Source organism: Lissotriton vulgaris, chromosome 1_1 (assembly GCF_964263255.1).
Source record: "Lissotriton vulgaris chromosome 1_1, aLisVul1.2, whole genome shotgun sequence".
Taxonomy (NCBI): domain Eukaryota; kingdom Metazoa; phylum Chordata; class Amphibia; order Caudata; family Salamandridae; genus Lissotriton; species Lissotriton vulgaris.
This window is the reverse complement of record NC_141685.1, coordinates 947,686,875-947,709,755: the sequence shown is the minus strand read 5'-3', so window position 1 is coordinate 947,709,755 and position 22,881 is coordinate 947,686,875. Positions and strand designations below refer to the sequence as shown.

Here is a 22,881-nt window from a genome sequence, read left to right as displayed (position 1 = left end):
TAATTAAAAAAAAAAAATGATGGGAGGGGGAGGCAAGCAACAATGATGGGAGGGTAGGCAAGCAACAATGATGGGAGGGTAGGCAAACACAATGATGGGAGGGTAGGCAAACAACAATGATGGGAGTGTAGGCAAGCAACAATGATGGGAGGGGGAGGCAAGCAATGACAAAGGGTGAGGCAGTGCAGGATGCCAATGCGATGGTGCAGTCTATGAGAAGATTGGCGCACCCTGTGCTTATGGAGATGTAGGCTGACAAAGAGGTGTTGCAGGCAGGGAGTTGAGTGTTGCTGGAGTCTGTGAGGTTGTGGAGACACCAAGTAAGGAGATAGTGCAGGCAGTTAGTGAGACCTGTCGCCTTCATAAAGACAACCTCACCCATGTGCCGGCTCCATTGTGTCTGGGATGCTAACAATCCTCCCAAATGCCGACATGTCAGAAAGACACCAGTCAACATTTCAAGCATTGCTGTATTCATAAATCTGGTTGTATCCACTCAAAAAGAGACTGTGGGTTGCGACTTTCCCATGCTCTGCACAAGTGGTTCACATACCCCAACAGTGGTCTGGGGCAACATGTAGATTTAGCTCCACAATTAGACATACATGATGTCTGTCATCCACTGTCCGGCATGGGACAGGGGACTGAGGGAAGTGATTGCAGACAACTTGAGCTCTATTCTAGATGAATCGATAAAATGTATGTTTGTTTACACTTCATGTGAAGTCCTGTATGTACAGATGCAAGAGTGTACAATACCTGATTAGTATAGGTGCTAATTTTAAACAACCTGACAATCAAACATGCGAGCTACAGTTTCATTTGCAAAGTTATCCACCTTAATAGGATATTCATTAACATGCTTTCTAAGGGTGCCTTGTCTAGTTAAAGGGCAAAAATTAGCCACACAGCTTTCCTATATAATGAGAATTAACGCCAGAGTACACGGTTTCATGATACATGTATTATGAATTAAAAGTTGCTCCAAGCAGTGGAAAGAGGCTATAGCTGCATATACATATTATATATATATATATATATATATATATATATATTTGAATTTAAATAAAACACCTGGCAGCCTGTTATTTGGCATCTATTTTTAATCAAATATTCCTCACTAATATTTATTATCCTACTACACAAGTTACAATGACCAACACGCATATGTGTAAAAGACACTACTGCCAGCAAGCTGGAACAATACACAGAAATGGGTTACACTGCTCACAGCAGACTGACATTTCTGGGAGCAGAGGGATGCCTAGAGGTAGAAGATGAGGTGGGGATGTTGCCTCAGTACTGACTGGGAGGCACGGGCCCTCCCTTCCTCTCAAAGTATTCTGCGGAATAAACAAGGCTGCAGCTCTGTAGTTAAGGTGACTCACAGCACACACAAACGTGATATACTAACATTAAACGACAAAGAATGTTTGCGGAAGTTCCCGCTATGTTTCCCTCTTCTTTTATGTGCCACTCATTGTCATGCTTCAGGGGCAGATACACAACAGCAAACACAAACAAAATGCAGTGGCAAACACACAAAACCACACTAACATCCACTCTGCGTAGATGTATGCAGGACTAGACATGCTACAAACAAGGGCGCTGCGGGGGCGGAGTAGGCAGATGGAGTGAATGGAGGTGGGGGGAGCAGCAGATGGGCACGAATTAAGTGGAATCAACCTGTGCTTGGTCCATGTTCTACAGAAAGGAATGGAAGTGACATGCCCTGCGCTAGCCAATTAGGAGGCTGCATAGAAGAGTGACACGGAAGCCAACAAATGGTAAGCAATCGGCAGGCTCCAAAGCCTTTATTGTAAACAATATTATCTCGAGAAGGCATGTGCTGTCGCAGGTTCGACATAATGAGCTCTGCTGCGCAGTGCTGAAGTGTAATAGCAAACTGAAACACGTGTAATTTATTGGTAGGTGCCAAGTGTGGTCTAAGTGTGGGAACATACAACATTAAAAGCCACTCCAGTTTGCTGTCAAAGCATGAAAAAAGTTTGAGTCCCTTGTTGGGCTTCTAGAAAAAAAGCAAAAAATCTGCGTACTGTCACATTTAATTAACTTTTCATTCTCACATTTAAAAATGACTGTGCAGTGGAGAGGCTATCTTCCCTGCTGTGAGGTGGGAGAAGAGGGTATTAAAAGCATACACATGTATGCAGGCTATCAAGACTGCCACAACATGGATGCTGATGAAATATTGTTTTCCAAACTGGAAACTGAGGTAGTGCCTTGCTTATAAACACATTATCACAGGTTGAAACATCTTAACCTAAATTCTCTTGCACGGAGGCCCTGTGCGGTTTTCACTCTATTGTCACGGGACCGGCTTTTTTAATATGCATGATCTTTATAAAGTATATAATTCAATCAGAATTTCCTAAAATATTTCATAATTTTTTTAACCCTGAATTTTCCGAGTCTATTTTAATCAAAGGTGAGATGGATCACTTCTTGGGGCACATGCAACCACTGGTTTGAGTGCTAAAGAAGATTGCTCCCTTGTTTGATTATAAGCACAATGGAAACCTTACTTAAAAAACCCTGATCATGGGGAAGTCAAAGGCCAGAGCACAGGGGTCTTCTTTAAGTACTGCTGGTATGCAGGATCTCCTCCCCATTTCTTTAAGGCTTGCCGCTCCAGAATTGGGATGCCACTGACGTAATTCAACAGGAACCAAACAAAAAGTGGTGAGATTATGCTTATGTACTGAAATCCACTCATAACCGAGGATGCTGAAAGGAAGAGCCCGGTCCACTGTAAGATCTCTCCGAGGTAGTTGGGGTGTCGGCTGTATGCCCATAGGCCGCTGTGGATGAACTTGCCCTGTGAGGAAAGAGAAAACCAGATGAAAATTCTCAAAATTCCAATTAATCTCTGGTCATAGGAAAACCAGACGAAGCAGTACGTAGAAAGTATTGTACACAGGCCAAATGTAGTGCGCTCCTCCTCAAATTGTACAGGCCACTCTAATTAAAAAGTTACTTATCAATGATTAAACTTTGCTGGAGGAGTGGGAAAATAGCTCATTAAAAGTGCCTCAATCACCAAAAGATCTGTCAAGCCTCACACTTGCGCTGCAGTTCTGATTGTTTTTAACCTAAAGTAAAGGTATCAAGTCAAGTCATAAGCTTTTATTCGATTTGAAAATACAAATCACACAAGCATAGACATATAAACATTTCATTGCATACACGATTATTCTAAAAACATAATGACTCAAATGATCTCAGAGATAATTCATAAAGGAAGGAAACATATACTAGTCATACACTGGGCAACAATACATGATTAAAAAATTTAATATAGAGTAAAAAGCTAAAAGCTAAAAAGGGGCATGCATGTACAGACAGGAATAAAGATGATTATCACACAAAATACTTTTCCTGGCAGCTGTACATTTAAGCATTGTTTCAATAGGGCTAGAGCAAAATACAGTACAAAAAGGAAAGGTAGTGGGACCATACATTTACAGACAATGGGCATAATGCGAGATTAAATACAATATGCTGTTAAAAAGGAAAATATGTACAGACAGGAGTGTATATAATTATGGCAGCACTATACACTTCCTGGCAGCTGTACATTTCAGAATAAAAGTGGCAACGAAAAAACAGATATCCACATTCTCTAGGGAAGATAATAACTCTAGAGCACTCTTAAATGATCGAATATTGTATTTTATAAAGATAGGTTTTAAGTACCTTATTTTCTTAAAAAGTGATAGAATTTACAGAAAAGTAAAAAATGACAGCAGCTTTGGCGTGAGGTGTTGTCGCATGGACAGAGAGTCTCAGATCTTAATTTCTGTACTGGGAAGGCGACAAGGTGATGTGCAATACCCAACCTAACTCGGGTTAGTACAAACTGATTAGAGGGTCGAGAGACATTCGAAAGGTAGGCTTGAAACCCCGGAGTTAAATTTAATTCTTTATAAAACTTCACGGTGGCTAACTTGCCATACACCTTATCTCGCCCTTTCTTTTTGAAGTTTAAAAATGTTTGTTTGATTTCTTTTTTGGGGATTGCAACCGCCAGTTCGGGGTCCAGGAGAACATCAATTTCGAATAGGGTTTTATACCAGTAGTGAATGTATTTCAGCCACTCAATACGAAGTGAGTAATCCAGGCCTATACAGTCAAGAATAATTTCTTGAGTGAATCGAGTTTCTGTCTTAGCCCAAATAGAACGCCACAATAAGAGTGGCCGAACGGCTGCTAAGTCAGAAATAAACTCGATCCCCACCTCATCATGGATTAGTTGGACAGAGGCGGAGGGGGGGAGGCATAACAGTCTTTTTAGAAACTTATTTTCATCCTTTTGGAACGATGGGCCCTCAGTATGACCCCACACACCCGCCCCGTACAATGCAGAGGAAACACAACGTATGTTATATATGTTAATCATATCTAAAATACTTCTCGATCCGAGCTTGGATGCAAAGCGGAAGATACTACTAGTGGTTCGCAACATTTTCATCCTGATATTATCAAACTCGGGTATCCATGACCCGTCATTGGCGTAGGTAATTCCCAGATAGAAAAATGATTTTACCTGAGTCATCTTGTCGCTATCTAAGAAAAAGCTGGACTTCAGTTTGTTAGTAGACTGCCCACACTGCATTACATACGTCTTAGATTTATTCACGCGGAGCCTTCTGTTTTGGATAAACAGCATAAATCTGTCAATTAATCGCGGTAAACCAATCTGGGTACGAGATAAAAGAACAGCGTCGTCCGCATATAGTAATATTGGGACGGGTTTTCCTCCGATCAGGAGGGCATCTGCTGGGGTATCAACCAAGATGCGATCAATATAATTAATAAAAAGGGAAAATAAAAGGGGGGCCAACACGCATCCCTGGCGAATGCCCCGTGAGACTTTGAGAAACGGCGTACATTCGCCTAGGGTGCCATAAGGAACTTTACAGGAAAGTCTCTCGTAGAGCCTGGCCAAAAAGTGAACTATTTCCTTTGGTGCCCCTGACTCAAGTAAAACCTTCCAAAGAATGGCATGATCAACTAAATCAAACGCGCTGCTCAGGTCAGCAAAACATAAAAAAAGATTGCCCTTTTTTGCTACAGCATATTTCTTTAAAATAAGGTCCAAATTTACACATTGCTCCAGGGTGCCCATACCTTTCCTGAAGCCATATTACACTTTTGTTAAAATATTCATATCTGTAGCCCAAGTTTCTAATCTTTTGAGCAGAATTCTGCTCATGACCTTTACTGAGGCGTCCAACAAGGAGATCGGACAGTAATTTGAAGCCTCAGATTTACTCCCTTTTTTAAATAGGGGGATAATAACTGATTGACCCCAGGAGGGAGGGATATTACCTTCTACTGCACAGTTAAAAGTCCTCACCAGGATAGGAACCCACAGGTTAGGTTCAGCGTTTAGTAAATCAATGGGGACCCCATTGGGGCCTGGGGCCTTCCCCCCCCTTGCTATTAGAAAGCCCTTTGTGTCCCTCTTCCAGGGTTATTTCCAAGGGTAAGGGTATCCAGGAGGAGGGCTCAGTAGCTGGTGAAGTTAGGGGTATCCCTTCAGGGTTAAAAATATTAGTAAAGTGGGTAATCCACTCCTCACAAGCAACATACGAAGTTATTTCCGGGATTCCTTCAGTGTTCAGAAAGGGACTATTAATGGTTTCCCAGTAAAGTTTGCAATTTTTGGTCTCTGCTGCTTCCTTCAACTTGTCCCATGCTTCACTTTGTAAACCCTTTTTTCTGTTAGAAATTGCCAACTTATAATTAACCCTTAATTGTTTTATTCTATTGCTGTCTCGGGGTTTAATGCCTAGGGCTTTCTTCAATTCCCGTAGAGCTATTGTACAGGATTTGTCAAACCAGCCTAATTTTACAACTCTTTTAGATGAAGGTTTCCTAGTAAAAATAGCATCAATGATGGTATTAAGCCTGATAAATTGTGATAACAGGAAATCAGGATCAATAAAAATTTTTAGGCAATAACTGATTTCGGTTTTGCAACTATCTATAACCTCCCTTTGTTTAGCCATGGAGTTGGTTCCTGTCCATTTAATCCTCGGACCGTTTGGTCTAATCGGAGCTATGTCAGTGGAACAGGTTTCTCCAGTCACTATATTTGCACCCCGTCCCGGTAGGGTAACGCAGATGCTATTATGATCACTTAGACTTTCCTCTCTAATACATAGATTTAGGAAGTCCCCGTTGCTGGAATACAAGATATGATCAATAAAGGTCCCAGCATCCCTCCCTGTGAAGGTGAGGCAAATAACATTCAAACTGTTTTTATTACAATTTAACAGGTTTAAATCTAGTTTAATTAACAGTTTATTTAGAATGGAGCCATAGTGGCAATGTGGGAAATGAAGAAAATCCTCACTTTCATCCACACCCCCCCTAGGATTAACCATCTCTATACCAAAACCACATGGATTCCCTTTTGATAGATGGCAAGGCTGTAGATTAAAATCCCCTGCCCATAGGATATCAGCCCTTCTATTTGAGATCCCCAAAACCTTTACAATTTCCTTTTCCAAAGGGAATAAAATATTTCCTCTGGTTACATCAAAGATATTATTATAAAAGTTGACAAGGACCAAATCATTTCCCTTACCACATTCAACCCTTACTACCTGACTGTGGGTACCCACATTTGTGCTGCTTTTGACTTTGTAATTACACAACTTGTTGGACAATAGTATCAGAAGGCATCATTTTTACAGATGATTCCACGGTGTACATGGTCTCTGCATTCTCTAATGCTGGTTAACAAGCTCCTTTTTGTACCCTCAGATTGTGGCCACTTGGCAGAGTGCATGCTTGCTGCACACCTTCAAGTGTGATTGTACCGCCCAGGAATATTGTAGGGTGACAATGCTGGTTACAAAAGCTGATTTTTATTTGTGGTGTCACTGAACAAAAATCTACAAAATACATGCACTGGAGAGATTTAGGACTGGAGCAAGAAATGAGAAGAGCTCCTCTGGTCCTGCCGGTTGAACAAGGTATTTGCTGCCTGCAACCCGCCCCTTTTTATGTCTCGCGTAGCGTTGCAGCGCAAATCGCTGCTCGCCTCGATTTATTGTAAACAAGGAGTTTCAGAAAAGGTCTTTAAGCCCCGCACCTCGTTTCCATTGGCTGGCGCCACCGTTTGTGCTAAACGGTGTCCTGCCATTGGAAATGAGAGTTTTTGGTTGATGCCCTTTGGCCTCCGAGCTGGACTGGGTCGCCTGCTTTGCTGCGATCGCAAAGCACTTTCTTATCTTTATGGGGTCATGTGTTTCTAATTAGAAACACATAGCCCCATAAAGACAAGAGATCCCCATGCTCCGGCTGCAGCGCGGTCCTCTTTCACTTTCGGGACCCCGCTTTTTTTGGGTAGGCACGGGGGTTGATGCCGACGCCCAATCCCGGTTACCCAGCTCCATCGTCGGCAGCTTTAGCAATAAGGCTATTTCCGCGCCATATTGCATTACATTATTTTTTTTTTACCATGGCAACAGCCGCCACTTTCCGATTTCTACTTGCATATGGCATAGAGTCGTAACTGTAACACTCCCACCCAGGAGTAGCATTTTGCATGCCTTTCATCGGAAACATTTCCTTAAAAAGAAAACAGGGATCGTCATTCATAGCCACTTGATCGATCACCCAGATCAGCTTCTTCGGGATTGACAGCATCAATAGCAGTGTGATACCAGATCCATGTTACAACCCGAGGCATAAAAAGCAAGAAGCGCCCTCTGCAGGGGGTGTGGTTGTGATGTGAGATCCTTTCATAAACAAGTTTGGGAGGAAATACTTTCCAACGCAGCCTTGGGGTTTTCCACAGTACCCCATAGAGTAAGTGTAATTTCTCTGCAGGAGCAAACCACCACACACTGTAGCAGCCCACAGGGAAGTTCCACATCACCACTGTAGCTAAGACATCCCAGGGTCTCTATTTTGTTTTCTGGAAGGACACCTCCCGGTTATAGCAGGCAGAGATCGGTAATTGTTTCAATCTGTTGCTACCACAATCGCCATTAACAGCAGGAAACAACATCCAGCTTTTAAACCGGACAGTGGTGTGTGCCCAGAGGCGGTTCACAGGAAATCTGTTTCGAGGAATCAACGCCTCGATGAATGAATGCCTCGACTCTTGCCTTCCCCTGGGTCAGGCCTTAGTGCAATGGGGTAAAGTTTACAGCCCCCACTGCCTGCCAGAGATGCTTTTCTCGTGTTCCTCAATCTATTGAAGGGTTACGTTATGGAAGCTGTGTTCCTGTTCTTGGAATGTTTGTGTATTTAAGAAAAGGATGTGGTGTAACTGCCAGAGTTGCCGACTATGAAGCTTGGGGAACCAGGTTCGAGTCTCGGCATCCTGTGATTCTGGACGAATCACTTAATCTCACAGGGCCTAACAAAAATGAATGCGTCCTCGAGTAAGGTAACTGGTGCTCATGTAAAGGACTCCAATACCTTCGGGTTGAGTTCGCGCTATATACATCTGCAACAAAAAAAAGGTAAGGTTCCTAGATGTACTGACTGGTCATTCCACACAACACTTTCCACGTCTCACACCTCATGTGCACGAGTTTCCCTCTACACCTCCAAGCAACCTACTTTCATGCATCACCACATCTTGGGGTCAATCACAATGAATCGGGCACTTCGTGGTTGGGTTTTTGTGTTTATTTATGCAGTGTCTTAACATGGTCATTGAAACTTTGTCAAGTCTGAAAGAAGCAAACAGAGAAAGGCCAGCAACCTGCAACATAGAATTTGTTTTCTGTATTTATTTTCTAATTAAGGGGGGTATATGTTCTTAATAGGGCACGTGGATCTTAGGAGAGTTTGATCAGCCGACTGCGGCACATCTGCCCTGCTTCTGACACATGTGTGATGTGCCTTTGCAGCGAGGATTGTGCTAGGTCACCAGACCCTTCTCATGACCTGGGGTCCCTGCATGTCCACAGTCACTGAGTGTGATGCCACGGCGTCCACGCTCATCCATCATTTCACTGACCGTTCCTTCTCTCCCGCTGTAGCCTTATTCATGTATTCATTATATGTGATGCAGGCGGCCAGCAGGCTTTAAAAAGACGAGAACAATTGATCATGTTGGGTGTGCTGCTCTAAAACCTCCCCTTGTGTAATGCTTCTCAGATACAAAGTCTGAGAGCAGAGCTAGGGTGGGTAGGGGGCTGGTGAAAGGACCACTTACTCACCTGTAATACATTTTTTGAAATCTACTCTGGGATTCCAATTTGACCCAGAGACCAGAGACTATGGGGTTACAGTAGAAGTTATGTTTTCGGAGAAAAAGTGGCAAATGCATGGAACTGTGTCTAGTGGAAGTGGTGGAATGAAATTACAACAATGTAAATTGTAGGGGCACAGGGCAGCTCAGTCACTTCTCTGTGGTACTCAGCATGGGAAACATAAAGGCCTCAACAAACAGGGGCAATTAGCAGCAGTGCATAATGAAACACTCGCACACCTCAGCTCACTGGTGGGACCGGAAGTCACGAGCGACCCCGGCCCATTTATTTATAGCACCTGGCTAGAAGGTGATACAAAGTGTGGTAGTGTTTCCGGGGCTCATCCGAGACCCTCGGAAACACTAGAGCGCTACATCCCTTCCCAAGTTAGTCTTTTGACGTAAGTCCAAAATGATGACCTAACATGCAAAGTCTGCCAACCACTGGCTGGGTCTTGGGTTCGGTCTGAGATCATAACGTTGTCTTCCTCTGCTGGATGTACGGTTTGTACAGTCTCGTGGGGGAGATCGTGACATTAATCCAGGCATATCTGTAGGTGGTTCAGGATGCTGGTATTGATTCATTTTCAGTTGGTTCACTTGCAGGTGTTTCGTTGGCTTGCTCTCAACCGTTGGAATCAGACGGTATCCGTTTGAACCACAATATGTTTCTTGTTATCTCTTCCCCATTGCGCTGCACGGTACCATATGTCGTTTTGATTACCCACGGTTCTGGCTCGTATGGAGTGCGGAATTTTCTGCCTGGCCTTCTGGTTCGGATGAGCACGGAATCTCCTGGTGCCAATCCTCGATCATGAGCCCTCCTTCTCCGACTTGCTTTATCATTGTTCCTCCTCTGCCGTTCCTGGGTGGCCTCCGGGTAATAGGGTTCAGGCCTCCAACCTTCCGTCATGGGGAGCAAGTCCCTCCGTGGCCCCGCCAGCATGAGAGACCAAGGTGACCGTTGAGTCGTGCTGTGAGGAGTACTCCGGTATTCTCTTAGGAAGTGCTGGAGAGCCTCTTCGGGGTCTGTTCCTTCCACTGTGGCTATCCGCAAAACTTTGTTGATGGTTCTCATGAACCTTTCGGCCTCCCCGTTGGCCTGGGGCCATTGCGGCGTGATGCGGTGATGCTTCACTCCTAGTCCTTGCAGGAAATCTTTGAAATAGTTTCCTTGGAACGGAGGGCCATTGTCTGTTTTGAGCATCTGGGGGATGCCGAACATGGCAAATGACTTATTCAGGATGGGCTGGATGTTCACAAAGCTGGTGGACTAATGTACCTCCACAATAGGATATTTGGTGCAGCTGTCTATGAGCACCACTGTGACTCTCCCGTCGGGAAAACTACCAAAGTCTAAACTGACCCATGACCACGGGGCTGGCGCAGGTTCCTCTGTTGCAATGGGCGCCGGGGATTCAGGGGCACTTGTCAGCTGGCACGCTCAGCAGTTATGTACCAGGGTATCGACTTCCTTCTCAAGGTCAGGGAACCACACCTTCTCCCTCATTCTGGCCTTCATCCTCCGGGGTCCCTGGTGTCCCGCATGTGCGAGCGCTGTTGCCTGGGCCTGTAGCGTTAACGGAATCACGACTCGAGGTCCTCTCAGCGTGAGTCCATTCTCTGCGATGCTGAGTTCATTGTGTACCTTCCAGGATTTCCCTAAGCGTAGTCGGTCTGTCTTACTTCAGTCTTGGGTATTGTGTAGAAATCCTTCTCAGGATCCAGCTTGTATCGCCTCTGCGACTCTTTGGATGATTGGGTCGGTGTCATACTGGGCTATGATCATGGGTGTGGACAGTGCTTGAGGGCATGCTCACTGGGATATCATGTTTACAAATTCTTCTGTTTGTTTGTCCTGCTCAGTTATCAGTGCTTCCTCTATGGCTGGGTAGTGAGACAGAAAATCGGCAGGATTCTTCGATTCAGGCTTGTACACAAGATCCATCTGATACTGTTGTATTTGGATTGCCCAGCGCTCTATTCTAGGCGGCGGGTGAGGTGCAGTGCCCATGAACAGGGGTATTAACGGCTGATGATCCGTGACCATTCGGAAAGGGTGTCCAGTGATGTATAGGTGAAAGTGGTTGCAAGCCCACTTGACCGCTAGTGCTTCTTGCTCAATTTGAGAATCTCGCCTCTGTCGCTGTGAGTGCCTTACTTGCAAATGCCAGGGGGGCCCACACTCCCGGTTCTGTTTCTTGTGACAGTAAAGCACCTAGACCGACTGGGCTGGCGTCTACTACTATTTTGGTGTGCCTTGCGGTGTCAAAATAGGCCATGGTGGTTCCATCCAATAACGCCTCCTTGACTTTGTTGAACGCTTCTTCCTCTTCCTGGGCCCATTTGCATGGACTTTCCTTCTTTGTCAGATTCCGCAGTGGTTCAGCAATGGTGGCCAGGTTCTGGATGAATCATGAACAGTATTGAGCCATGCCTAAGAAACTTCTTACTTCAGAGGCTGTCGTTGGTGCCGGGGCATGTTTGATGGCTTGAGACTTCCTGGGGTCCACCTTGACTCCTTCAGCGCCGAATACGTATCCGAAAAACTCTATTGACTTTTGGAAAAACTTACACTTGTCTTTGTGCAGGGTCACTCCGTGTTCCGCTAATCTTTTGAGTGTGGCCCTCAGTCTTCGATGGTGTTCTTCGCTCGTCTTGGAGTGTATTAAGATGTCATCGCTGACGTTTAATACTCCTTGCAGCCCTGAGAATATTTCTTTGATGGTATTTTGGAATATTTCAGCAGCCGAGGAGATGCCGAAATTCAGCCTCTTGAATCTTCTGAGTCCCAGGTGGGTCGAGAACGTAGTGATACATCTACTTTCTTCGGCCAATCTCAACTGGTGATATCCAGCGTTCAGATCTAATTTTGAAAACCATTGGGCTCCATTCAAATCTGCCAAGATATCATCCACTGTGGGTGTGATGTGTCTCTCCCTTTTTATTGCTTTGTTGGGCATGCGCATATCAATGCAGATCCTTATCTTGCCGAGCTGTCAGGGCTTCTCCGCAATTACCATGGGAGACACCCACGGTGTTGGGCCAGTTACCTTCTCAATATCACCTTGTTTTTCTAACTCAGCGAGTTCTTGTTCTACCGCCGTCCGCAGGTGGATTGGAATCCTCCGTTGTCTCAATGCAATTGGTTGAATAGCTTTGTCAATATGTAGTCTTACAGGTGGTCTCTTAATCGTTCCTAGGCCGTTTAAGAGGGACAGGAACAGTTGTAATATGTCCTCAGTTTGGAGTGATTTTACGGCATTAGCGAATGCAATGAGTTTGAGGTCCTCTGCTGTGTGACTCCCGACAAGGAGGTCAGCTTCTTTGTCGACGACGTGGAACGTCGTCATTACCTCTCGGTCTTCAGATTTGACTAGTACTAGCATCTTTCCTCGCAGAGGCAGCGGCTCTTGACTGCCATATGTCAGGATTCGGTGGATGGCACCAATCGCGGTTTAGGGTTCAGTGCTTTGTAGTGTTGAATGCCCATCACAATGACGGTGGCGCCTGTATCTTTCACTCCGGTCACTGATGATCCATCTATTTGAATTTGACATTTGGGCTGTGGCCGTCTTTTTTTTTAGATCGTTTGTGAAGGATACGCAGTAGCACTCATCGTCTTCTTCGGTCGAAGAATCGTCAAGGCGTTCATAGCGTCTTTGCTGGGTCTTTGTTGGTCGTGACGATTGTGTCTCATCTAGGTCTTCCTTCCGGACTGATTTCTCCCTCGGAAACCGCCTCTGCATACGCTTGCGAAGTGGTTTGGTGTCCCACATTTCGAGCAGGTCTTTCCTCGCACGGGGCATGTTCCTCGCGACCACAGAACTCACACGATGTTCCTCGCGGTGTTCTGGTCGGCCACCGACCCCGTCCGCGGCTAGAGCTGCGAAGGGCATCCACTCTTTCGGTCTTTATCGTGGCTCCAGTGTCGGCGTTGGGGTTAAGGGCAGCTTCCATTGCTGTCGAGCGAACATCTGATAGCTCATGTGACCTTGCAAGGAGTAATATTTTTTCTAGTGTGATACGGGGTTGACGCAGTATCAGCGTCCTCAGCGGTTTATTTCGACATCATTGAATTAGTTGCGCAGTGACTTCCTTCGCTTGGTCGTCCTCCGTGCAGGTGCTTATTAATTCCCTCAGGCGTGCATGGAATGCCTCCATGGTCTCTTTACAATAGCAAATCTGTGGCCATTGCATTATATGGCTCCGCATTGTGGGGATATGTAAATGTGGAACCAATTCAGAGAGCGGAGAATGGATTTATCAGAACCCTACTCTGTACCCCAGTCGACCCCAACGTATTCTATACATAAAGAAGTTGGCCTACAGTTTCTTTCAGATAAGTTGAGTATGGCCCCTTTGATTCTTTGGTTAAAAATATGGATGAATGAAGAACTCCCATTAAACCATAAGATCATGACCGATGTCCTGTCCCTTGATAAATCCAACAAGATTCCTTGGCTGGCCTATTTGGCCAGGGCTTTTTTAGACTTAGGCCGCCCGGAGCTTTTTACCTCACCGGAGATTATTAGGATCCAAGATCTCGACTTTGTCAAAAAGTCTTTCATGGGAAGGAAGGAAATATGCCGTGAAGAACGTGAACTAGCAAAACCGGCAGTGAGGGATCATTGCCTGTTGGTCAGTTCGCCATCACTTGCACCATATCTTGGTTTCGTCACAATCCCCCTCCACAGGTTTCTTTTAACCAAATTTAGATTTAATTTGCTGCATTTTTACCTAGGCTCTTTTAATAATTGGCAGAAGCCAGAACTAGCCCCGCCCTGTAGCTGTGACCAGTTCTCAGTGCAATATACAATGCATTTTGTTATGTTTTGTGGGTTGTACTTAGAGCCAAGGAAAAAATTCTTGTTGCCAATTCTTAAAGAAGCCGGCTTCACCCAGGTGAGACCGGCTCTGCTCTTCTTACAATTACTACCCAATCCCCACATTACTTTTTGCGTTGCTAAATTTCTGGTAGCCGCCTCAAGGGCGAAAGCTGTCTGTCAAGATTAGTTATTTATGTTAAACAACTTTTTTTAACTGTTTGTCACAATCTTAAAATTTGTTGTTAAAAACTTTAAATCATGTGTATTACGGAAAATGTCATATGAAATGTATTTTATCCTTCTTCTCTTTGTATGGTTTTTAAATAAGCCGAATAAAGATATTTTGACATGACATGGCCTCCATGGTCTCTCCTTCTCTCTGCCTCGACTGCCTAAACTTGAAACGTTCGTAATGCGGGTTAAGTTGTGGGTCGAAATGAGCGTTTAGGGCTCTAACGGCAGCATCATAGTCATTATCTGCTCCTGTGTTTGGGAGATGTGCAAAGAGCTTGTAGATCTCATCTCCCCCGAAGTGCAACAACAGTGACCTTTTGACCTTCATTATCCTTTTCTCTGGTCGCTACGAAGTAGTTATTCAGCCGGCCAATCCAGACTGCCCACCTCGGAGCTGCTGTCGCTGGGTCAATCAGCTCGCTGAAAGGTGGTAATGCTTGTATTTATGCATGAGCTGACTGTTGCGCTGGGGGTCCTGCCTGTTGGGCTGGGGGTGGTCTTGCTGGAGGTGGTCCTTGCTGTGGCCCTCCTGCTGCAACACCTGGCGGGTTTCCTTATTGTTGCCCCCCTGCAGCGGCGGCACCAGGTTGGTCCGACATGGCGCTGGCCTGACTGCTGTGCCTTATCTCTGATTTACAAAAAGGGGAGTGGTGATGAACAGAGTGTCTGAGTTAAACAGACCACTCTTACCCAGTCCAAAGATCAGGGCTTGATCCATCACCGTTATTTATCTCACTGCCCCATCCCAGTTCAGAACCTGGCTATATGCAAATCAGTCTGTCCCTGGCCCAGTGCATCATGGGAACAGGGCAGACTAAACTACCAAGCCAATTCTTCACCAGAAAGGAGACAAGCTACCGGGGACCGGTTTCTGGCATTTCAGCCTTCTTCGGCCCGGCTTGCTTGAATCCTGATGGAGCAGTGAGAAAGGGACTCATGTCTGAGTATACCCTGCAACACCTATAGTGGCCAAAAACGATTTACAAAAAGGGGAATGGTGATGAACAGAGTGTCTGAGTTAAACAGACCACTCTTACCCAGTCCAAAGATCAGGGCTTGATCCATCACCGTTATTTATCTCACTGCCCCATCCCAGTTCAGAACCTGGCTATATGCAAATCAGTCTGTCCCTGGCCCAGTGCATCATGGGAACAGGGCAGACTAAACTACCAAGCCAATTCTTCACCAGAAAGGAGACAAGCTACCGGGGGATTTAAATATTTTTGTCCACCCTAAGCGTGGAAGGGTATTCTCCGATGTGAGACCCTTGCTCATTGCACCATCAGGATTCAAGCAAACCGGGCCGAAGACGGCTGTAATGCCAGAAACCGGTCCCCGGGAGCTTGTTTCCTTCCCAGTGTAAGAATTGGCTTTTGTAGTTTGGTTTGCCCTGTTCCCATCATGCACTGGGACAGGAACAGACTAATTTGCATACAGCCAGGTTCTGAAACTGGGATGGTGCAGTGAGCTAAAAAACGGTGTTGGATCTAGCCCTGATCTCTTGACTGGGTGAGAGCATTCTGCTTAATTCAGAGACTCTGTCCCTCACCACCCCTTGTTGTAAATATTTTTGTCCACCCTAAGCGTGGAAGGGTATTCTCAGATGTGAGACCCTTGCTCATTGCACCATCAGGATTCAAGCAAACCGGGCCGAAGACGGCTGTAATGCCAGAAACCGGTCCCCGGGAGCTTGTTTCCTTCCCAGTGTAAGAATTGGCTTTTGTAGTTTGGTTTGCCCTGTTCCCATCATGCACTGGGACAGGAACAGACTAATTTGCATACAGCCAGGTTCTGAAACTGGGATGGTGCAGTGAGCTAAGAAACGGTGTTGGATCTAGCCCTGATCTCTTGACTGGGTGAGAGCTTTCTGCTTAATTCAGAGACTCTGTCCCTCACCACCCCTTGTTGTAAATATTTTTGGCCACCCTAAGCGTGGAAGGGTATTCTCAGATGTGAGACCCTTGCTCATTGCACCATCAGGATTCAAGCAAACCGGGCCGAAGACGGCTGTAATGCCAGAAACCGGTCCCCGGGAGCTTGTTTCCTTCCCAGTGTAAGAATTGGCTTTTGTAGTTTGGTTTGCCCTGTTCCCATCATGCACTGGGACAGGAACAGACTAATTTGCATACAGCCAGGTTCTGAAACTGGGATGGTGCAGTGAGCTAAAAAACGGTGTTGGATCTAGCCCTGATCTCTTGACTGGGTGAGAGCTTTCTGCTTAATTCAGAGACTCTGTCCCTCACCACCCCTTGTTGTAAATATGTGCCTTATCTCTAGCACTCTTTATTGTTGGTCGCTGTGATCTTTCGATGTGTTCCGACGTGCTTTTCTCTTTTATTTTCTGGTTGGTGCCAGTGCTTGTTTCTCTTACTCTCTTACACAAGCTTGTGCTATTTTGATCTTTGCCAAATGTCTATCTTAATTGAGCTTCTGCACTTGCATGTGCTGGTTTGCTCGTGGGGCGCTGCCAATGCTTGTTTCTAGCGATGTCTTGCACTTGCTCGTGCTTGTTTATTCCCATGCGCTGTGTTCTTCCCATCTTTCTTGCTGCTTGCGTGGTCTCCCTGCTCGCCTTGGCCGCGCTGCCTCTTTCGGCGTTCGGGCGCCTCGCTCAGTGCCTTCACACGCGTCCTTTGCTCTGGGTGTGCCCCGTCGTTACAGCGCATGCGCACCTTCCTCGTTTTTGCCGATCGGGCCTCCTCGATGCTTTGCCCGCTGCTGGTGCTTGCGTTGCTCTGGACCTCGGTTCACCGGCTCCCTGCGCAGCTCCTGATATATGCTGCTTACCGGTGGTGTCTCAATGGGTCCGCTACTCTTCAGGCACCTCTCCGCATTCCCCGGACATCTTCTCACGCCGTTGCTTGCTCTGCTGTCTTCTGCTCACGAGTGCAGGTGCGTTTCAGGATGTGGTTCTTTTCGCCTCGGGGGTAGCGTTGTGGTATCCCATCCTCGTCGCCAGTGTAGGGGCACAGGGCAGCTCAGTCACTTCTCTGTGGTACTCGGAATGGGAAACATAAAGGCCTCAACAAACAGGGGCAATTAGCAGCAGTGCATAATGAAACACTCCCACACCTCAACTCACTGGTGGGACCGAAAGTCACGAGCGACCCCGGCCCATTTATTTATAACCTTCTAGGCACGCCTGGCTAGAAGGTGATACAAAGTGTGGTGGGGTTTCGGGGGCTCATCCGAGACCCTTGGAAACACTAGAGCGCTACATAAATTATACTGTGGCGAGCACGGGGAAGCAGGGCATCCCTGTACTTTTGTTTTCGCCGTCTGCCAGAACCAAACGCACAGCAGCCTCCCGATTTCATGACAACAGGTTACTTTCTGGCACCTATCTTTGACAGGAGGTCTGGGACGGGTAGGGTAAAAAGAGCGTGCAAATGAAAGTGAGGATTCATGAGAACATGTCAGCACCAAGGACTCCAGAGCCGATGCCAACCTGGACACACCAGCAGGAAGAGGTAAAAGGAAAATGCATTAATAAGCAGTCGTCTCAGGCACCAGCGAGTTTCTACTTGTCAGTAAAAGTAATAAACCATGTACACATTGAAGCTGCAGTCATGAAGTCATGCTCAGAGCAGACAAAGTAGAAAAGAATCAGAGGGATGACTCCAATATGGGCACCCGGTGGCACACAGACCGGAGGCCACCCGTGTGAGCCAAACACTCGCACAACAATCATAAGCTAGACAGCAGTAGTCACACCTGCAGGCTGACATGAAAGAAACAAAACACACATGTACAGAGAGGTATGCAGTCAATTATTCGTGCACACACAAAAACCTAGATAAGCTTATAACAGGGGCTGCCAAACAATACACACAATTACGCATAAATTATGGCATCGATGACCCTATGCGACTAGGTATCCATTGTTATTACGTAAGGTGTTCCACGGTTAACTATTCACTATCCCGTCCTTCCATATTTTTGGGTCTCTTTTTCGTAAAGAGGCTAGAAATGAAATGACTGCATACCTTTTTAGGGCGTCGGCCTTTCTGCTCACACTGAATTGGGTGCCACGCTCGAGCTAAGATGATGTATTATGACCTTCTGTGCACCAGAGATGTAGAAGGGATGGCTAAAGGGCTAATTCCCAAAAAATGTACAATAAAACACATGATCGCACTGACTGTCAAAATCCACCATGGAATGAATGAGTATCTCTATTTTCCACAACCTGTTACCAGATGCAAGTGTGAGCTGAAACCCTATTCTCGAGCTGTGCAGCAGCATGGAGACTATGCAAAATGACCTTTGAGGGCACATTCATGTAGCTTGAAGGTCTAAAAATATATAGTGAAGTACATTTAGTTCAAAATAAATGGTGATGCATTCAGTTTGAAATTCTATAGCAACCCTGGGAAAACCATTGAGGTAAAAAACATGTCTGACTGTGTTAGAGCCTGGGTCAGATACAAAAAGTGGATAGGTCCTGGTGAAAGTCTGCAAGTCAAAAAATCTCAAAAAAGTTTCCAAGACCGACCATACCGAGAGGGACTTTGTCACTTTTTAAAAGAAAACCGTTGACGTTGCTTTCAAGTCCCAATGTGTCTTATTTATTGTTTTCTCCTGCTTGCTGTTGCAGGCAGGACACCCGCTCTCCTAAAGCTTTCTGTTTATTGTAGCACGGGTGCCAAGTGCATTTGAAATGCAATAGGTCTCGCATTTGCGAGAGTTGGAGCAGTTTGCATTGTAAATGACAATGCCTTTTATTTATCTGTTTTAAAAACAACACATACATAAAAGGCATTGTCATTTACAATGCCAACAGCTCAAAACTCTCGTAAATGCGAGCCCTATTGCATTGTATCCAAATTAGTGTTTAGCTTCTAAAAAGCCTACATGTCGGTTTGAAAAAGTGCTAAGAACTTCCCCAGACTAGTAGTTCTATGCAAATAACTACATTTAAAAGACAACTTCGGACACTACTAAATTCTAGTTTTGATTTTTTTTATATAAATGTTGTGGCTGGATTTAGAATCCAGGAATAATAATTAACTCACTGCGTTGTCCGGGTCAGATTTGAAATTCCACTTCTGTTGGTCTGCGATGGCCTGAGTGAGGAAACCCACAGCCCAAATAGTCCATCCCAGGTACTCTCTAACACCCAAGGGCCTATCGTGCTTCTCCAAATTCAGGATCAAGGTTGGAGCAAGAGTCACAAATATCCAGATTCCTGTTAAAAAGACAAACCAGATTACCCCAATGAAGCACAACAGGATGGAATCTGTAATAGAATGAGTACATGGACGAGAAAAGGCTATTGTTCCTATGGAGCACAGAAGTGAGCTTGAAACCTCGCACCTTGCACTGTCCAGTACACAAAGAAAGTCCCGGGATTTTCACGAACATGGTTGAACCTCTTGTCCTGTCCCTCCTTCAGGATCCTCAAGAACAGAAAGCCACCCAGTCTGAGTAAAAAGAAACGAGCAGTCAATTTATATCCGGGAATTAGGGTTATTTTCAAGCATAAAGTGGATCAGCCCCGTGCAGTCCCATCAATACTAAACAAACAGTAACATCAAAAACAATAGGGAATGTGGACCCCTTTTTAAGTTTTACATGTAAAGATACAACATCCTAGTACAAGAAAGCATCCTTGCTTATTTCATCTAAAAGTTGTTCAGTGAAAATAGCCATTTGTCTCTTGGTTTTGTCTAAAAAGTTATTATTTAAACCGCAAACTTGTATTTATGAGCCAGGCCCCTAATCTGACCCAACTACCCCTTCTAACGCACTGATTTCTGCAAGGCATTTCCCTTTGTGACTTACTGGACGCATGACAGCACAAAGCAGACATACCTCAGGCCCCACACGGTGACCAGCCCGGTCTGGATCTTCTGGCGCAGGTACTTGGTACCGCCCCACCTAAGGCTCAGGTTCGCCAGTAGGACAAAGGTCCCACTTCCTAAAAAGGCAAAAACCTACTGTTAAGTACAATTTGAAAATAGCAGGCATAACCTGTAAGTGTATACATCTCAGCTTCTCCCTCCACGTACATTTATATGCACTCGGGAATCACACTTGCTTTAAGTGCACCAGGTACTAAACAAACTCCTGTGCTGACCAGTATAACCTCTTAAGCAAATCTGACCATAACAACCACTCTGTTACGGACACAGCAGCGGCTTGTGTGACGAATGCAGCCATTGATGACGAGCTAAGGTGTAAACTAATCCTGGGCAGAATCCGCAAAGTGCAAATAAACTCCGCTGTGCTACGTGGAGCTCCGCCAGCGGCATAGTGCATTAGATAAATGAAGTTCGCTGTGATTTCCAGTGCCAGGTGCTTGTTTGCACTGTGCAATCATCGCGAACTGCACCATGCACAGCGCAAGCAGGCGCGGCTTCCTTTCTGCCGCTCGAGTACATTTTTACTTGAGCGGCAGCTTTCTCAATGTGAATGGACGGTTGGGCGATCGTGAGCATGCGTGACCACTTGCAATGAGAAATCTGACCACCCGCATTGAGAAATCCCGCGGGGTGGTTGATTTTCCACGCTCGCCAACTTGATGTTGACAATCGTGAACGAGGAAAAATCTCGCCGGGAAGTGGATTTTCCTCGCTCACGCTCGCCAACTTGATGTTGACAAACGCAAGCGGAGTTCTTCAGAACTCCGCATAACGCAGCGTGCGGAAAACTCTACTTTACTGCCCAGACTTAGTGTAAACCTGTCCCCAGGTCCATAAGCACGTCTGTTGATCACCTTGCCACATTCCATTGGCACACCAGGCCTGCCCAGCTCTCCCATATCATTACCTTGTCTGAACACAGATAGCATATGGCAATAGACTTAAACATTCCTGTTCCGAAGGGGACAAACTTGGTAGTCACATCAGATTAGTGAAAGCAGCATCTCCCAGGAACGTAGAAGCAGCTCCTGAGATATATCTTGAACACCGAAAATGATTTTTAGCACTCTGTACAGCCCATTTGGAGGATGGGGACTGCATTTAATGAAAAATGTGAATAAAAGAGAGACCTCAGGAGTACCAGTGCTATGGCCTGCTACCACGGACCTAGAGACTATGGCAGCATTTAGATAACAACTATCAAGCTTCGACTTCTTTGGGGGCCATATTTCATTTTTGGAACTGAACCTTACCTGCACCTAAGCGTAGCCAGTGCGGTAGGCTGTCAGCTGTTGGTCTCCCCCACCGCCGCCTTCTAAACATCCACGTGGCCGCGAAGGGGGGGGGGGGGGGGGGGGGGGTGGGGGGGACTACAGCCCCCAGAATTCCTTGCTGCATTACCCCGCCCACCTACGCCCACTTCCGCACCCGGAGGCGCTCAAAGGGCAAAGGGCGGGCCGTCTGTGGCCATCCGGGGCAGGAGGAGGCTGGGCTGGGCCACCCCTCTAACGTGGCCCATATTCTAAACAAGAGACCTTGCCTGTGAACTCCGCATATTATCTCAAGTGCTGGTATTTTCTTGCTTTCACAAAGTCAATTCACAATCAGTGACTATGGCACAATGATCGGGGAAGGGGAGGAAGATAGTGCAGAATACTATAGGGTGCAGTATTACTGGGACACTAGACAACTTTATTACCAGAGCAGCGGTTGTCTTAGAACGTGAGATAGCCCTCACAAAGCAGCTGCTATCTTTGGAATCCCTTGGTTCAAAGCGCTCATCTTTGGGTAACATCAAGGACGCTATAACCCCAGAACAACATGGTAGTCAGAGACATAGCGGGGCCAGTTTGCCAGAAGTGTGTACAGGATTAGCTGGGTGTAATACCATCTCCTCCGTGGACACCACTTTAGGTAGTAGTATATCATATGCAGAGAGTGGGCTTGTTGAAACAAGCTCAATCAAGGACCTAGTTGAGCCCACACCACAAACTCAAATAATACACCCGAAACAACCTGGGAAAAGAAAGAGGGGTGGGGAAGACAAAAGGGTTGATGCCCAAAGGTTACTGAAACATCTAACACCGTGGCAAATTTAACCCCCCTAGTTAATCTCTCTTCTTCTGTTGCCCCCATCACCATGCAGATCGTACCCAAAATTACCATTTCCAATGCAACCTCTCATCCATCTAAATGCTCAAAATCAGCATTACACATTCCTGGCAGTCTTGTCGCACAAGTGGAACAGATACTTAAGTCATTCATGCTTCCACTAATTGAGAGATTGAAGGTAATAATTGAGAACTTGGGAAAACTGCAAAAGGCGACCTTGGAAAACACACATACACTAGAAAGTCTGTCAGCCTGCATGCAAACTAGCGGCCCTGGCCCACGACCCAAAAAACCTGCAGAGCCTAATAAAAGTCTTCCACTGATGTCACGTTCAATACCCACCACCGTAGTTGAGGAGCACCACGATCCATCCAATAGGGAGTACAACACAGAGTATGAAAGAATTAAATCTACAGGAATTACGGGAAAAGAATGCGCAGAGGGGATAAACAGAAAAAACAGCAATGTACCATTAACACAAGTAGAGGGAAGTCTGACTGCAGAAAAGACAACTAGAAGAGGGGAAAACCTTCCTGTTATGAACCTACCCCCACAATCTACCCCATTGGTGATAGTACTGGGTAATGTACCATCTCTC

At 45.8% G+C, this 22,881-nt stretch overlaps 1 protein-coding gene across 1 annotated transcript in view; it reads right to left on the bottom strand.

Moving 5' to 3' along the window:
* Nucleotides 1–942: 942 nt before the first annotated feature.
* LOC147748251 (uncharacterized) overlaps nucleotides 943–22,881 on the bottom strand; it is a 106,199-nt gene continuing 84,260 nt past the window's right edge. Inside the window, exons 2-5 of the mRNA XM_086959264.1 lie at nucleotides 20,122–20,227; nucleotides 19,624–19,730; nucleotides 19,323–19,495; nucleotides 943–2,839 (exon numbers count right to left, since the gene is read on the bottom strand). Of these exons, the coding sequence (XP_086815390.1) occupies nucleotides 2,561–2,839; nucleotides 19,323–19,495; nucleotides 19,624–19,730; nucleotides 20,122–20,227 (665 nt within the window). The 3' untranslated portion in view covers nucleotides 943–2,560. The remainder of the gene's footprint in view (nucleotides 2,840–19,322; nucleotides 19,496–19,623; nucleotides 19,731–20,121; nucleotides 20,228–22,881) is intronic.